General features: G+C 49.1%; 1 protein-coding gene across 3 annotated transcripts in view; it reads right to left on the reverse strand.

Moving 5' to 3' along the window:
* Positions 1–925: 925 nt before the first annotated feature.
* COL27A1 (collagen type XXVII alpha 1 chain) overlaps positions 926–17,552 on the reverse strand; it is a 161,273-nt gene continuing 144,646 nt past the window's right edge. For all 3 annotated transcript variants that reach the window (XM_017875934.1, XM_017875935.1, XM_017875933.1), the window contains 12 exons: positions 13,345–13,398; positions 12,785–12,847; positions 12,417–12,470; positions 12,223–12,258; positions 12,082–12,099; positions 11,827–11,862; positions 11,446–11,472; positions 8,862–8,927; positions 6,823–6,991; positions 5,680–5,789; positions 3,977–4,195; positions 926–2,914 (listed from right to left, as the gene is read on the reverse strand). In XM_017875934.1, coding sequence (XP_017731423.1) covers positions 2,768–2,914; positions 3,977–4,195; positions 5,680–5,789; positions 6,823–6,991; positions 8,862–8,927; positions 11,446–11,472; positions 11,827–11,862; positions 12,082–12,099; positions 12,223–12,258; positions 12,417–12,470; positions 12,785–12,847; positions 13,345–13,398 — 999 coding nt within the window. In that variant the 3' untranslated portion in view covers positions 926–2,767. The remainder of the gene's footprint in view (positions 2,915–3,976; positions 4,196–5,679; positions 5,790–6,822; positions 6,992–8,861; positions 8,928–11,445; positions 11,473–11,826; positions 11,863–12,081; positions 12,100–12,222; positions 12,259–12,416; positions 12,471–12,784; positions 12,848–13,344; positions 13,399–17,552) is intronic.

Raw genomic sequence — 17,552 nt, forward strand, 5'->3', positions numbered from 1 at the left:
ACATCAAGCTGAGTGAAAGAGGCCGAGGTCACAAAAGGCCACACACTGTATGATTCCACTTATATTAGGATGGTGCCAAAGTCATTGCGGTTTTTGCCATTTAGAAGTAATGACAAAAAACTGCAATGACTTTGGCACCAATGTAATATAAAATGTCTGGAGCAGGAAGAGCCATGGACACTGAAAGCAGGCTGGTGGTTTTCCAGGGGTTGGGGGAGGGTGTGACTGCTAAAATTGGTACAGGTTTCCTTTAGGGGTGAAGAAAATAACACGAAATTAGATCATGGTGACGTTGCACACCATTGTGAATGTACCGTCAGGAGTGGCAAATTTTATGTTACGTGTAATTAACCACAATCATAATAAAAACCAATTGCTCATGTTAACCTCAATGTACCTCCTCCCTGTGTGTTAGGAGTTGAATTGTGTCCCCTCAAAAGATATGTTGACGTCCTAGCCCCCTGCACCAGTGAATGTGACCTCATTTGGAGATAAGGCCTTTGCAGATGAAAGTAAGTTAAGGTGGGATCATGAGGGTGGGCTCTAATCCAATATGACTGGGGTCCTCATAAAGAGAAGATGGAGCAGAGAGACACATCAGAACACATGTGACCACAGAGGCACAGACCAAAGTACTGCAGCTAAAAACCAAGGAATGACTGGGGCTACCAGAAGCGGGAAGAGACAAGGAAAGATCCTCCCCTTGAGGCTTTGGAGGGAGCATGGCCCTGCCAACACTTGCTTTTGTGAATTTCTGGCCTCCAGAACTGCGAGAGAGACTGTTCTGTGTTGTTTGAAGCCACCAAGTTTGTGGTATTGGATACAGTATAAGGATGGCATCCTCTGAGCATCTCCTCCCAGTCCCTGTCCCAGCCCAGCCAGAAACCTCCCCCGAGCTTTGAGAAGCAGTACAGGACCACAGGTGTGTCATTCCATTGCCTCAGTTTTAAATATTTATTTAAAATCCAGAGGGAAAAAGGAGAAACGGAACCCATTGGGGGTTTAATACACTGACATGTGGACAGACGTAAACGAGGACAGCAGGAAAACCCAAGAATGAGACAGAGGCCAGTGGATTCTGGCGGCAGGAGGGATCCGAGCGCTGAGATGAGGCCCGAGCTGCTACAAACATGCACTTCCACGCAGAACGTCCAGGCTGGGGTGGGGGGCGAAGATACAGAAGGGGGGATGGGAGAGGGGACGGGCCAGAGTGAGGTATTAAATAATAAAAATCAAATCCAATTCCCAAAGAGACACAACTTTAGGAGAGAAATACACAAACAGAGCCTTTCACATACATTTTCCCCTTCTATAAAAATAATTCCATGGTTAAATAACCTCAATTCCAAGGTTAAAATAACCTCAAAATCCAATTCAATCGCCGACTTGTTCGCTGATGTAGCACAATTCAGAGGACGCTGAATGTCACTATGGTGTCAAACTCCGAGATTCCCATTATTATTCTGTCTCCTTGACCCAAATTTACACTTGGAGCTAATGACAATGGGTTTCTACAGAATTTAATGACAATGAAAAAGCAGGAACGATGATTGCATCTTGCAAGGACAGGCTCCTGGAAGTGAGGGCCTTGGAAGAGGTGATGCGGCTTCCTGAGATGGCTCCATGTTGATGCTTCACCTCCAAGGCTAGCCCTGACCCAATGCCGCTTTTGTGATTGGTTTCTTCACGGTCAAGTCTTCACCCAAGACCTCTCCAGGGCACGCCTTCCAAGGCCAGCCTCACCTCCCTCCAGGACCGTGAAGGGCCAAGCCAACATGCTTCACACCCAGGCCTCCCTGCTGCCTTAAAAGGACAGACATTTCAAAGTCCATAAGTTATAAGGTAAATCCCTCTACTTCTGGTTTCTGGTAGGGTTTTTTGTTTTGTTTTGTTTTTGCTTTTTTTTTTTTTCCTTTTTTCTTTTCTTTTTTCCTCCTTAGCAGATTACCTGATGAGCACAAGGGCGATGCTAAGAAAATTCAAAAATTCCCCAAACTTTGTCATTGGGAGGAGAGAAAGATGCGGATGATACGCTACATCCAAAAGTTTCTTCAAAGTCTGTGGCAAAATAATGGTAGCACCTTCAGAATCTTAAATAGGGTTGTTTTTTTTTCTTCCTTAAAAAAATCACATACACTATGAGAGACAATTGCGAGCACCAGCGATTTCACAGTGGGAGGTAGCAAACATGGGCACCCCCAGCCCGAGGATCTCGCCGCTTCCCACGCCTGGCTGCTCCTTCCCATCCTCTCACTTCTTTCCCGGGTGAAAAAAAAAAATAGTAACGCACCTTCTTTTTGTTTGTTTAAATAATATATATATATACTTCTGTCTTTCCTTTTCTCCTTTTTTCATGTCTCCTTTCTAATATTGCACATCAATAGCTCCCTAGCAGGGACCAGCTGACGAGATGCCCCCTTCCCTCAAGTTGGCTTGAATGTGGGGCTCTTTGGGCAGGAAGCTGGGGAGGGAAGGGGGTGGCCGCAGAGCTGAGAGGCCATGGGGCTCAGGCGGGTTGCAGGTCCAGCTTGCTCTGGCTGGCTCTTTGGTTGGTCTTTGGGGCTAAGCTGGGATCCATTGTTCCCAAGGATACCCTATCCCCTCCTACCCCCACCCACTTCTACCGGGCAGACAACAGCTGGGGTCTGCCCAAGGACCCTTGGGCAGGGGAGCTGCCTCTCCTGGAGCTATCTGCCCCTCGGTACCCTCCCCTTGCCTCTTCCTCTTCCCTCCTCCATGAGGCCTAGAGGGGCCAAGAGGTCAGAGGTCAGAGGAAGCACGCAGGTCCAACTTCCAGGCGGTACTGCTTCCCTGATGAGGCAGGAGGGAGGTTGTCCACACTGACGATGGGCAGCTGTTGGGGGTCTTGGGTCCGGAAGGTGAAGAGTGTCTGATGCCAGCGGCCATCTTGGACCTGAAAGCGGAAGGAAAAATGCACACGTACATCCATTGTGGTTCTCATCGTACATCATGAGCATTTTCCCTTCCATCTTTCCTCACAATTTTTAATGGCTATACCATATTTCACTGTAGCAATGACCTATATGGCACATTTAGATTGCTTCTACTTTTTTTATTCTTATAAGTAACGCTGTCATGAACATCACTGTAACTAAATCTTTGTGCACATTCTTAATTATTTCCCTAGAACAAATTCCAGAAGGATTGTTTTAAAATTGCTAGACCAAAAAACAAGTACATCTCATATATATATATAAATTTATTTCTTCAATAAGTTTTTGGGGAACAGGTGGTGTTTGGTTACATGAATAAGGTCTTTAGTGTACACGGTACCCAATGTGCAGTCTTTTATCCCTCACCCCTCTCCCACCCTTTTCCCCAAGTCCCCAAATTCTGTTGTACCATTCTTATGCCTTTGTGTCTTCATAGCTTAGCTCCCCCCAAAATAAGTACATTTCTAAGGTTTTGGATATATATTAGAGCTGCTATCCAGAAAGCCTCTACTAATTTATTTTTTTTCCAATAGCTTCAGGCAAGATTGTTGGTTTCCCCACATCCTCATGAACACTGTGTAGTATTCTTAGTTTTGTTTAGTCCTATAAAACTGTTTTTTGTCTCCTCTCAACTTTCTGTCTTCCCTTCCCCTGACAACCCACCCTGTTCAGGGAATATGAAAAATGACCAAAACATACATTGAGAAGAAATTAGCCTGACTAGGGTGGGAGCAGGGAGAAGAATATCTTCTTTGAAAGAGCCTTGCAAGTAAGCACAACATCTACCAGCCCCAAGAATTTTTACCAGCCCAGACCTCCCCTCAGACTTCCCAGAGAGGAAAGTGAATAAAAACGGTTTTAGAAAACTGTTATATTACACAAAGATAAAATTATATCTATCACATTAATATATTATAGTATAAAATGTTAGATATAATCTTATAATAGAAACACATTTTTCCAAACAGGTGTTTTTCCAGTTGTCCCCACATGAGAGGTCTAGGAGGGGCTCTCAGAGTTACCTTGCAGCCATCGATGGACACCTCGGGCCGGAACTGACCCCCAGCTTCAAAAATCTGTCCGTTCCAGGCCCGGAAGCGCACGGCCTGCTTGGCTGGGGTCTGCCCTGTGCCCTCCTGCCACACTGTCATGTTAAGGCAGTGGATGGTGATATGCTGGGTCACCTCAGAGCTTAGCAGGTGCAGGAAATTCATCTGGACCCGGCTGATGGCAAACTCGACCTGTAGAGAAGCAACGGCAGTGAGCAGCTCAGACTGCCCGCCCCCCGCAACACACACACCAAGAGTTCTCTGCTTCTCTAACGAGGGAACAGGGATAGGCCCCTTCTGGGCAAGCATTTCCTGATATGCTCCCAGACGTGTGCCCCCTTGATAGACAGGGAAACTAAGATCTGCGTGAGCTGGTCTCACAGGTTCTTGGCTGTGTAAGCGGGAAGGGCCTGCCTGAGTCCAGAGCCAGAGCTTCAAAGGTCTTGATGTCATCTGATCCACTCCCCTACTGTATCGGGGGTCTTTGGGCTGAGCCAGGATCCAGGGGCTCAGCGAGGGAGAGGGTTTTGACCAAGGCTGAGAGGCTCATGGAGTGCAGAGGAAATAAGAGGTGCTTTCTAGACCCTTCCTAAGCCCCAAGACCCCTGTGAGGTAGGGTGGGGTGCTGCCGGAAATGGCAGGCCTGAGAACAAACAACCGGGCAGGATTTATGGCTTCAGGGCTTTCCCACACAGAGCCAGGGCCTCTCATTGCCATTGTTTCTAATGGGGAAGGTGACCCAGTTGGGCATTCATGCTGCCAACCAGGCGCCAACTCCAGCCTCACCCCTCTGCTAGGCAGGTTTGCCGTGTGACCCCAAAACCTTCAAGTCACCAGGGAAGAGAGCCTGTGGAGGTCACCAAGTCCCTGCTGGACAGTGAGCTCTGGCCGAAGGGGCAGTTTCGAGTCTGACTTCCCTGTCCTGGCTGAGGGTCTGGCACATGATAGGGACCCAGCAAAGACCTGGCAACTGGCTGGCTGCCTCTCCTAGAGATTCTCAAACTGTCAGTCTGACCCAGTCGGCATAAGCCATCTCCCAGGGGCTGTGGCTGATGAAATGGGAGGATTCCTTTCCCCTGAAGCCAGAGCAGCTTCTCACTGTGGCATAAATTGCCCCCAAATTCAGAAGGCTTAGTGGAACTACAGACCCACAGTCCACTGAGGACCCCTGTGCAAGGGAGCTGTCAGGTCCCATGTGCCACCTGCCTTGGTGTGTTGTTCAGTGACCCTCCACCACCTAAAATGCTCAGCCCAGAAACAGGCACGTGGCACGCAGGCACTGAACATGAGTTAAGTATTTGCATACACAATTCATGCAACATGCTTCAGCTGAACATCACGCCAGTTTTCTCTTTTATTTCACGCTGATGATTCATGGTTCCCCAAGCCAGGCCAGCTTGGCCAACTGCTCTGCTTTAGATATCAGGCAGAAGATTCTATTTGAAGAAAGAATCATCAGCATCATATGACTCGAAAGGGTTTGGAAACCACAGATTAGTCCGACTCACTCCCAATTTATAGATAAGGAAACTGAGTCTCGGACGGGGGAGAAAACTTTCCCAAGGGCATGCAGTAAGACAGGCACAGCTCGGAACAGAACCTGGGTTGGTTGTGGCCAGGGCAGGCTGGGGATAGAGAGAGACAGCCTGAGGGGCAGTGCGAGAGCTGATGGGTACCTTGGAGGCCGTGATGGGTTTGAGACACGTCTGTCCACCATGCGTGAAGTTACAGGAGACTTCGATGGTGTCGGATGAGCAGCCAAGGTTTGGATCCACCCAGTAGGTACCTGCAGTGTGGGATGGAGGTGATGCACGTATCTGGGGATGAGCCCAGACCTTGGTTCTGCAGATGGACCCTGCATCTTGTGACCTGCCGAGCCCCAGGTGAGCATGAAGTCAGGGTGAGTGGGCAGAAAAGGGATTCCTCCAACCAAGAGATCGAAGGAAACCTTCTGGGCAGAGCTCAGAGCTGGCAGAGCCCCAAGAAGGGGGTCATAGGGCTAAGTACTTGCCTATGTTGCTACTGGGAGGTATCCATTCTACAGAGGAGACAACTGACATTGAGAGAGGCTAGGCCACTTGCACAAGGGACTGGGGATCATCTAGTGGAATGGATTCTTCAGGCCTAGGGCTCCTCCTAGGGCTGGCCAGGGGAGGGTAGGAGTCAGGGCTCCTACCCCATCGGGCAGCGCTGCTGCTCACATCTGGCTTCCCCACTGGCCTTCTCAGGAAGCCAAAGGCTTTGCAGCTCAAGAGTGGAACAACTGGCCATCTAGACCCAGCCGCTTGTGCACAGGAGGCAAGGGTAGCTCGGGATGGGGCCATGGCTTGCCCCAGCTCACAGACCCAGTTTGAGGCAGGACTGACATTGGAACTCAGATCTGTCTGGCTCAGCTGGTCCTTCACAGCACCACATCAGCTCACACAAGACAGAGGAGAGTCCTCATGCTCAGAAAGGGGGAAAATCCTGGCTCGCCCAGGAGCCTGTGACAGGATGGGCCCCGGGGGTGAGGACTCTTGCAGCTTCAGGGGCTTTTTCTGCCAGAGCTCTTGTCTCTTTGCACTGAAATGGTCATCCCCAGCATGTGGATCTGGGGGCTCTGGAAGGTTGGGACCACTCCTCTGTATTCCCCCCACCCCAGGAAGCACAAAGTTTGGTATATTGTGAGACTTTGTGACTGTTGAGTGAATAAATGACTGCCAGTGTATCTGTCTCGCCGAGGACAAAAACTCAGCCAGAATGAGGCGGAAATCAAATACTCCACCTGCCCTAGCTCCCCGACGCCAGGTGCTCCCACCCCCGGCAGGAAGCTTTCTCACCATCCACCATCTTCTGCTCACAGTCCATGAGGTCCCTGCAGACCCGGGCGGGGTTCTCTTTGGTGCCCAGGGGCGTCTTAATGCTCTGGATGAGGTTGCTGAGGTAGTGTAAGGTTTTAAAGATCTCTCCTCCCTGGTCAAGCACCAGCCGGTCCGGATAGCTGTAACCCTGTCATGAGGAGAGGGTGGCCACTGGGACCTTAGGGTCCTCGTCCAGCCTGAGGTCCAAGCCTCCACAGCCCCAGGTTCTCATGACCTGGGAAATATATCGGTTCCACGGTCATGGCTAGAGCAGGGGTTGGGCTTCTCTCTATTTTGCAGATAAGAAAATGGGCCAGGGACAAAGTGCAGGAGGAGGGGCTATCACGATGGCTCAGAGGCTTGAAAAGAGCTCAGGGTCAGACCATGTTCTCTGATATGGGACAGGCAGAGCCCTGTGAATAAGGCAGGCGAGGGTGCACGGAACACTCGGCAGCAGCCTCCAATCTCTATCTGCAAAGCAGCCCCCAATCTCTGCCTGTGGAGGAAGGGGAGGTGCTGGGGGGAGCTGACTTGGGGAGCACACAGCCCCCACTGGGGTCCCCTAGGGTGGGAGCCAGGGTCTCTGTGAGGCACCAGGAGACGGGACTGGGGCCAGCAGGCACAAGCGCTGGGAGGACTTCAGCTCAGAGAGGGAGCAGTTCTCCACTAGGGGGCAGGAGCAGACAACGGATGCTAAAGAGCCGGCCATTCAGGGTTAGCCTGGCCAGAATTCTCCCTTAAGCCTCAGCTTCCAGAGCTACAAATCAGAGCTAAATAAACCCTCCTTACACTGGGGGTGGCAGAGGTCATGTGTGTGTGTGCATGTGTGTGCACGCATGTGTGGACGTGTGTCAGAAACCAGCAGCCGCTCACCCAATCCATTTCTTCTGCCTGGACAGACTACATTTCCAGCCTTATTTGTACTCTAGCCAACGGGATGGAAGTGGAGCGATGCCAGCCCCATAGAGGCCTGGCCCAGAGACCCTCCTGCACAATTCTCTACACTCTTTTTCCCTGGTGGTGCCTCCCCCTGGTGTGGAGTGACCTTGGGGGCCATGAGTGGGAGAGGAAGAGGGCAGAGCCCCTGGCAGGTAGCCAAAGTCTCTCATCAACAAGTCAATTAACTTTTATGTGCACGAGAAATAAGCCTCTATTCTACCGCCAATGCAGAGTGGGTAGGAGATGCTTGATAAATTGAGCCACTTTCCTTCATCTTGTTAAGGATGTTGCAGGTCAGCACTCTCCTGTGCGGCACCACTGGCCTCTAGAGATGGAAGGAAATGCTTCCCTTCTCCAGCCACACTGGAACCTGGGTGTCCCCCTCTCTTTCCACAGGAAAGAGTGGACCTCCCCACATAGATGGTAGGGGGCTCATCCACGCTGTCCTCCACCCTAGACTGTGAGCCCTGTGAAAGTCAAGGCTGTGACTGGCCATCCATCTGTCTCAGCATCCAGCACAAGGAACAAACAGAAATGTTCGTAGGAGGTCTGAGCTGGGGGCAAGTTCCCCATCATGTGAAGAAGGCAAGGCCGCAAAGGGGGCTCCAGGCCAAGGCTGGACTAGAGGACATAGGAGTCCCTTCTCAGCCTGGAGTCTTGGAGCTGAGCTGACCATAGGCCAGGGTCTTAGCAGAGCCCCGTGGGCTAACCATGAGCTTCTTGCTCCTGAAGAAACATGGGAGTGAGCCCTGGGAAGCTGCTGTGGGCTGTGGGCAAGCTTCTCTGCCTGACTCCAGCCAGCAAGAACTCGGAGACTCTGAGAGGCCTCCGGAGAAAGCTCAAGGGCTCAGGGCCTCTTTCTGGCCTTGCTCTGCCTGCACTGGCCATGGGACCTTGGACTCACTGCCCATTCTGAGCCTCAGTACCAACCCCCATTTGTGGATGTGAGATGCCACCAAGACCAGGACTCTGAAATGCTCCATGCAGGCCATGTGGAGGGCACTGACCACATGTGGGGCCATTATCTATTTGTGTTTCTCCCAGGAAGGGATCCCGGTGGGGAGAGCCCCTGGAGATACCTCTGGTCTGAATGCTCCACTGGTGTCCATCCACGTCTGGAAAGCTACCCCAAGATCATCTTGTTGCTGGGCAGGGAAAAGACAGGGTATGCATCGTGGCCCCCCAGGGTTCTCCACACTCATCAAGCGGGAGCCCCAGGGCCACATTCCCTGGCAGGATCTTAGCCAAGTCATATGTCCTCTTCGGAACTCTCGGTCTTTCCTCTCTTTGCAGATGGTCAAAGCTGACCCTGCCATTCCCTTTCCCCACATACTAACAGCTCCCCATTGCTCTCAAGATTAAGTTCAAACTCCTCAACATGGTTATAAGACCCAGTTTGAACACTGTGGCCTTGAGCCATGTATGTCTCTTTCCTCTTCCTCGTATGTGCTCTGGCACCAGCCACACTATAGTACTTCTAAGTTCCTAAATACCATGCTCCATCTGGCCATGGGGCCTTTGCACATGCTGTTCTCATTGCCTGGAGGACTTCTGCCTCCCTTCAATGCACCATCTGGCTATCTCCTACACCAGTGGTTCTCAAGGAGAGGCCATGATGCCCCCTCCAGGGGATATTTGGCAATATCTGGAGACAGTTTTGTTGTTCAAGCTGGGGGAGGGGGTACTACTTGCATCTCATGGTTAGAGGCCAGGAATTCTGCTAAACATCCTCCAGGACAGTCACTCACAGCAAAGAATTATGCAAATGTCAGTTGCGCTGTGTCTCAGAAAAGCTGCCCTAGACTCATCCTACAGATATCAGTTGTGATGGGAAGCCTCTCCCGAAGCTTCTGACTCCAGGCTAAGAAGAGGGAGGCCCCCTTTTTCTATGCCCCCAGTCCCCATGTTTTTCCTTTGGCTCGCACTATAATGGTCTAATATAACTTTGCACCCCCAATTGGCCCTACCACCGGGGTTGGCAGAGACATAGCTGTGGTCTTGCCATGAAAACAGCAAAAGCTCAGGCCTGGGGTCCAGAACCAGGGACTCTGGAGCTACTCCTCAGGGTCACATCCCAGACCTGACACTTACTAACTGCGTAATCTGGGGAAAGCTACTTAACTCCCTTCCTCAGTTCTTTCATCTTGAAAATGGACCTGATAATAAAACTCCCTCACAAGAACTGCTGAAAGGAACACATGAGTGAATGCACCTGTAAACACATGAAAAGCACCTGTAACCCGGGCGCGGTGGCTCATGCCTGTAATCCCAGCACTTTGGGAGGCTGAGGTGGGCAGATGGCTTGAGGTCAGGAGTTCAAGACCAGCCTGGCCAACATGGTGAAAGCCCGTCTCTACCAAAATACAAAAATTAGCTGGGTGTGGTGGTGCATGCCTATAATCCCAGCTGCAGGAGAGGTTGAGGCAGGAGAATTGCTTGAACCTGGGAGGAGGAGGTTGCAGTAAGACGAGATCATGCCACTGCACTCCAGCCTGGGTGACACATCAAGACTGCGTCTCAAAAAAAAAAAAAAAAAAAAAGCACTTCTAATGGTGTCTGGCATTGAGCAAGCACTCAATCAGTATTAGTAGTGATTATTCAAAAAAAAACATGCAAAATCCTCTAATTTTCTGTTTTTCCTGGATCTTTTCACTTTCCTTTCCTTGCCTTTCTTACTGATGAGAAGGACAAGGGAAGGCTGCAGAGGAGAGGCCAGGGCTGTAACTCTGTCTTTGAGGACGGTGCAGAGGGAGGGGCAGTGAGAGCAGGCATAAGGAGAGCAGAGCTTCTGAGTGACACATGGCTCAAGGGCTCCTGGCCCATTCAGTCTTTCCTCCAGTCCATGCCCTGGGACACTCTCGGGGCCTGATGGTAATAGTCATCTAGCTACCGTGCAATAGTAAAATGTGGATGAACTTGTCACAGGGCTTGGGAGGTGTCATGCTCTCAGACAGTGCCACAGTGGCCACCAGGGAGGAACGCAGGGGCCCCAATCCGCCCCCTGGCCCGACGCTCTTTGTTTTTTTGTTTTTTGTTTCTTTTTGAGATGGAGTTTTGGTCTGTTGCCCAGGCTGGAGTGCAGTGGCTCCATCTTGAGTCACTACAGCCTCCTCCTCTTCCTGGGTTCAAGTGATTCTCCTGCTTCAGCCTCTCCTGTAGCTGGGATTACAGGTGCCACCCACCATGCCTGACGAATTATGTATTTTTAGTAGAGGTGGGGTTTCACCCTGTTGGCCAGGCTGATCTTGAACTCCTGACCTCAGGTGATCTGCTTGTCTCGGCCTCCCAAAGTGCTGGGATTACAGGCATGAGCCACCATGCCCGGCCCCAACTCTCTTTGGATTCATAATCTGAGATGTACGAACCCTTGCAATCAGCCTACGTGTATGGAGTACACAGGTAGGGCCAAGAACCCAGTGGCTGGACCATCTTCCCAGATTCAGTTAGGGGCACGTCAAAAACTTAGGTTTCCTGCCTCCTGGCCCAGGGCTGTTTCTGTTGCTTCCAGGTCCAAGTCTCCAGTATGAAGTGACAAAAGGACCTGGGCATCCCTAGACCCAGCTTAGGGCTCTAGCCACCAGGGCCAGAGAGGGCCAGCGACCTCTCCCCCCGAACCCCTCAGGCCTTATCCCAAGTAGGCAAAAGAGAATGTTTCCAACTTACCAATTGGATAGGACCCCCTGGAGGACCCTGCAAAAGAAGACAGCGGGTCAGTCAAATGACAGGGACAGTGTGCTGTAATCTGGAAGTGTGTCAGGAGACCGGGGAGGCCATCAAAGCATGCAGGACCTGCCAAGCTGGCCTGATGGGCCCCACTGGGCTGGTCTATGCTTTTCTGGGGGCCTGGCCCCTAGGCGTTACCCCACGTAGGGAAAACTGAATGTTTGGGGGATGTCCTATACTCTCCTAGGAGTCTGTGGGCTACAAGAAGCATGTGAACCCTGTGAGGTTCAGGGTCAAGGCTTAGTCTGCTGGTGAAGCCTTGAGTCTCCTTCAAAGGAACACCCCAGGAGTCCAAGATGCACCCAGCACTCAGTTACCTACCGGGGGGCCGGGCCGCCCTCTGGGGCCGGGAGGACCCTGGGGGAACAAGAGAAGAGGAATGAGCCCTGGTCCACAGGGTCTTCATCTCTCCCCATCCCAGTCCCTCCTCAAGCAGACCTGGGACCCTGGGACAATGGTTCCTCTGGCACAGACGGGATGACAGAGGTCCGGAGGGAGAGAATGTGCCACCAGGAGGAGAACGCAGGCTGCCCGCCCCATGCCCTGCCCCACAGCCCTCATGCCCAGCCCACTCACCCTCGGACCTTGCAATCCCTGGAGGGAGACAGAAGGAGGGGAGAGTTAGGGAACCTGGCTGAGCCATGGCCCCACCCTGGTAGCCCACCCCTCCCCCACCCCTGCAGTGCTGTGCCCCTCAGCCCCAGCCCATCCACTTACCCAGTCCCCACGGCTGCCTTTGTCACCCTTCGGACCCTGCAACCAACCATGGCCCAGTGAGACAGGGCCCAGAGGGGAAGCCCCATTTCCAGATGGGGAAACTGAAGCTCAGACTGGCACTGAGTCACAGAGTCAATCTGGAGCCAGGAAGGCAAGGGGACCCAGGAGTCTTCCTGCCCAACCCCTGCACATACCGGGAGTCCCGAAGGTCCCAGGATTCCGAGGGGCCCGATGATGCCTTCCTTTCCCTAAAGGAGACAGAAAGGCTCATGTGTCTTTGTTCCAGGGCCTGGGGAACAGACACCGGGAAGTGTGTGGAGAGCTGCCCGAGCATCGCAAGGGAGTGGAACGGAGACCAGGCCATGCATCTCCTGAGCCCCTCCTGCATGCCTGGGGTGGGCTTCAAGAGTGGAAGGAGGGAAGGATGGGGGCCAAGCTGGCGAGAATGGCAGGAGTGAAGGTGGGAACCAAGCCTGTGGGCAGAGAGGGCTCAAGAATCGAGGAGGATGAAGATTGGGCCTAGAACAATCATCTCTGCTGCGACAGCAGGGAGGGGACTCACCATCAAACCAGGTGGCCCCCGAGGACCCTGGATGCCTTTGAAGCCGATATCTCCAGGGGGGCCCTGTGGGAAGCGGAGAAAGGGCTGTCTGTACTTGGCAGTCGCTGGGTAAAGGCCCCCACAGCTCCCTCACTCCTAGAGTCTGCCAACCTCTGCCCTCCCTGTCAAGAGAGGCCTTACCTGAGAGGCCCCAGAAGGAGTAAGAAACACCTACAATTATTCAGCAGGTACCAGCAGTGTGCTGGCTCAGTGCTGTGCGGCATATGCCTCTGGTCTTTATTTTTGCAAGTCTTCTACTGTCATTGCTCCCATTTTACAGATGAGGAAACCAAGGCTTAGAGAGACTAAGTGACTTGCACAAGGCACAGAGCAGGTAATCGTGTAACGGCTTGGAACCTAGATCTGCTGGAGTACTGGGGGATGAGGGTGTTCGTGCCTGATTCTGGCTGTGTTCCAGCCAATGTTTTCAGTGCTCCATAAATATTTGTTGAATGAATAAATGAATGAATGGGGTGGATGGATAGGACCCCACAGGAACAGTGAGCAGTGGGAGTCCGTACCTTAGGTCCGAAGAGACCTGCCATTCCTGGGAAGCCCATCTCGCCAGAGTCGCCCTGCGGGGAGAACAGGAAGTGATGGAGCAAGTGAGGTCATGGTGAGCATGTCCCGCCAGCCACCCAGGGCCTCAGGGCCTGCCTTTTCCCTCCCAGCCTCTCCAGGGATATTGGTGACTCCTCTGTGAGGCAATCAAGTGAGTGTGAACAGCCCACAGAATAGCTGCCAGTCCACCTGTGCTCCGAGGGGAGCCTGTGACCTCTGTCAGATGAGAAAGCAGAGCCCGGCTCAGGAGTTCCACAGGGGAGGCTCTGCACACTCAGGAGCTCCTGTCCCAGGTCTTCAAGGGACAGAATAACAGGACCCGCAGCCTCCTCCCACGGCCCTGAAAAGCTCTGTTAAGGAAGGATCCCCTAAAAATAACCCAGTTCGCTGAGGGCCTGTTATGTGCTGGATGTTTTGCCTGTACCGCCACACTTCCATGCTCCCACATCAACCCAGGGACACACCATAACCCCTGTTCACAGATGAGGAAACAGGCTCAGAGAGGGCAGGAGCTTGCTGAAAGTCACACAGACACCATGTTGTGGACTGCGCTAGATTCAAACCCAGTGTGAACAATTTCAGGAACCTTTGGCCTCCTCTCCTGACCTCTGCTCCCAATCTTGCAAAAGGTTAAGAGAGCAATTGGCAAAGGGGGATGCTGGGGCCTGAGCCAAGAAGGGAAGGCTGGGGCCCCCCGGGGACAGAGGAGCCTGCCATTATTGCACATTCTTGGGACTTGGCCTTCAAGCTCATGAGCAGAAAGCCATCAGTTAGAACCTCCTAGCCTTATATTATAAGATCAGGAGCAAGTCACCTCCCTTTACTGAGCCTCAGTTTCCTCATCTGTAAAATAGGATACTATGTCATCTCCCTCCCAAAGGGGCTGGAAGGATACAATGAGACCAGGCAGGTCAAGACCCAGTGCTGAAGGAGGTAGGCTGAGGGGTCAGGCTTCGAGAGGGTCCCATTTAATCTAAATTCTACCTGTTCGTTTTTAAAAGATAATAGCTTTATTGAGCTATTGGTGGTTCTCTTGGTGGTTTTGATTTGTCTTATAAATGCTTATTGGATATTTGCATATCTCCTTTGGAAAAAAATGTCTACTTGAATACTTTGCCCATTTTAAATTTGGATTGTCTTTTTATTCTTGAGTTGTAAGGGTTCTTTATATATTAGAGATACATGTTCCTTATCAGATATATGATTTGTAAATACTTTCTCCCCTACTGTGAGTTTTTTCACTTTCTTGATGGTGCCTTTTGAAGCACAAAAGTTTTTGATTTTGATGAAATCCAATCTATGTACTTTGCTTTTGTTGCTTGTGCCTTTGATGTCTTAGCTAAGAAACTATTACCTAACACAAGTTTATAAAAATGTGTTTTTATGTTTTCTAATAGTTGTACAGTAGGCCGGGCGCGGTGGCTCAAGCCTGTAATCCCAGCACTTTGGGAGGCCGAGACGGGTGGATCACGAGGTCAGGAGATCGAAACCATCCTGGCTAACACGGTGAAACCCCGTCTCTACTAAAATACAAAAAAACTAGCCGGGCGAGGTGGCGGGCGCCTGTAGTCCCAGCTACTCCGGAGGCTGAGGCAGGAGAATGGCGTAAACCCAGGAGGCGGAGCTTGCAGTGAGCTGAGATCCGGCCACTGCACTCTAGCCCGGGCAACAGAGCAAGACTCCGTCTCAAAAAAAAAAATAAAAAAATTAAAAAAAATAATAATAGTTGTACAGTTTTAGCCTTTACATTGGTCTAATTCATTTTTAGTTAAGTTTTGCCTGTGGTGTGAAGCAGAGGTCCAACTTACTTCTTTGGTATGTGATATGTGACTGTGTGATTGTCTCAGCACTGTTTACTGAAAAAAAATTCTTTTCCCATTCAATTGCCCTAGCACTCTTGTTAAAAACAATGGACATAAATGTGAGGTTTTATTCCTGTCTTGATTACTATACTTTGGTAATAAGTTTTGAAATTGGGAAGTGTGAGTTGTCCAACTTTGATCTTGTTTAAAGACCAACATTTGGGTATTCTGGGCCACTTGCATTTCCATATGAATTTTAGGATCAATTTGTCAGATTTTGTGAAAAAGTCAGCTTGGATTTTGATAGGCATTATATTTAATCTGTAGCTCTGTTTGTGGTAAGTACAGCCATCTTAACCATACTAAGTCTTCTGATCTATGAATATGGGATGTCTTTGCATTTATTTGGGTTTTCCTTTATTTCATCAACATTTTGAATTTTTCAGTGAACATGTCTTGCACTTTTTTTTTTTTTAAGATGGGTCTTGAACTGTTGTCCAGGCTGTACTTGAACTCCTGGGCTCAAGAGATTCTCCCATCTCAGCCTCCTGAGTAGCTGGGACTATAGGCACATGCCACCAAGCCCAGCTTCTTTCACTTCTTTTGTTAGATTTATTCCTATTTCATTCTCTTTGATGCCATTATAAATGGAAATGTTTTATTAATTTCATTTTTGAATTGTTCATTGCTAGTGTATAGAAATATAATTGATGTTTGTATGTTATATATAGAAACAATATTTTTTGTGTATTGATCTTATATCCTGCAAACTTTGGTTTATTAGTTCTAATCATTTTGTTCAGTACAATGTTGAATAGAAGTGGTAACAGTGGACATCCTTGGCTTGTTCCTGATCTTGGGGGAAGTGTTCAGTCCTCTACCATTAAATATGATGATACCTGTGGGATTTTCACAGATATTCTTCATCAGGTTAAGGATGCTCCCTCCTGTTCCTAGATTGTTGTGTTTTTTTTTATCATGAAAGGGTGTTGGATTTTGTCAAATGCTTTTTCTGCATCTATTGAGATGATTGTATAATGTTTGTCCTTTATTTTATTAATAGTGTATTATATTGATTTCCAACAGTTGAACCAGCTTTGCATTTCTAGGATAAATCTCACTTTGTCATGGTGTAGAATCCTTTAGGCATATTGCTGAATTTGGTTTTCTTAGTATTTTATTAAGGATTTTTGTATCTGTATTCATAAGGCATATTTGTCTGTTGATTTCTTTCTTGTGACACCTTTTTCTGGTTGGGGTATCAGGATAATACTGGCTTCACAGAACCAGTTGCGAGATGTCCTAACTGTTCATTTTTGCACTCTGATGGCTGTCTCCTATACACCCATCAGGTGCAAAGAAGGGGTAATTTTAAAAACAGTCTTACTAAAGTAAAACTGAAGATGATAACTGTACTATTTAAATTGTATAATCTGATTTGTTTTGACATTCTGTACACATGCTTATAATGGTCACAGCCAAGACAATAACATCCCATAGCCCCAAAGTTTCCTCACACCCTTTTATAATCTTTCTTTCCTGCCTACCCTCCCATCTCCAAGAACCACTGATCTATTTTCTGTCCATGCAGATTAGTTTGCATTTTCTATAATTTTATATAAATGAAACCACACAGTCTATACTATTTTTTATCTGACGTCTTTCACTCAGCCTAATTATTCTGAGAATCATCTATGTTGTTGCATATATTAATAGTTGATCCATTTACTGATGAATTATATTTCATTGTATAAATATACCACACTTTATCTATTCACCTGCTGATACACATTTGAGGTTTTTTCCAATTTGGGGCTATTATAAATAATGCTGCTAAGCCTCTTCAAGTATACTCTTTGTGTGGCTGAATGTCCTTATTTATGTAGGGTAAATATATATGAGTGGAATGATTGGATTACACAGTAGGGATATGCTTAACTTTCAAAGAAGCGGCCCAACTGATTCCATAGTGATTGTACCACTTTAAATTCCCATTATCAGAGTGTGAAAGTTTCAGTTGCTCCATGTCTTTGCCAACACTTGGTATGGTTAGTCTTTTAAAACTCTTCACTATTCTTATAGGTGTGCCATAGCATCTTACTGTGGTTTGAATGAGCATTTGTCTAATGACTAATGATATTAATCTTTTTCTCATGTGCTTATTTGCTATTGTATACTTTTTTTGAAGTGTCTATTCAAATCTTCTGCCCATTTTTTAAAATTGGGCTGCTTATTTTTATTATTGAGTTTTGAGAGTTCTTTGTAGGTTCTGGATACAAATCCTTAATCCGATATATGATTCAGAAATAATTTCTCCCAGTATGTGACTTGTCTTTTCATTCTTTTAATAGTGTCCTTTGAAGAGC

This window comes from Rhinopithecus bieti, unplaced genomic scaffold (genome assembly GCF_001698545.2).
Source record: "Rhinopithecus bieti isolate Rb0 unplaced genomic scaffold, ASM169854v2 scaffold_9997, whole genome shotgun sequence".
Lineage (NCBI taxonomy): Eukaryota > Metazoa > Chordata > Mammalia > Primates > Cercopithecidae > Rhinopithecus > Rhinopithecus bieti.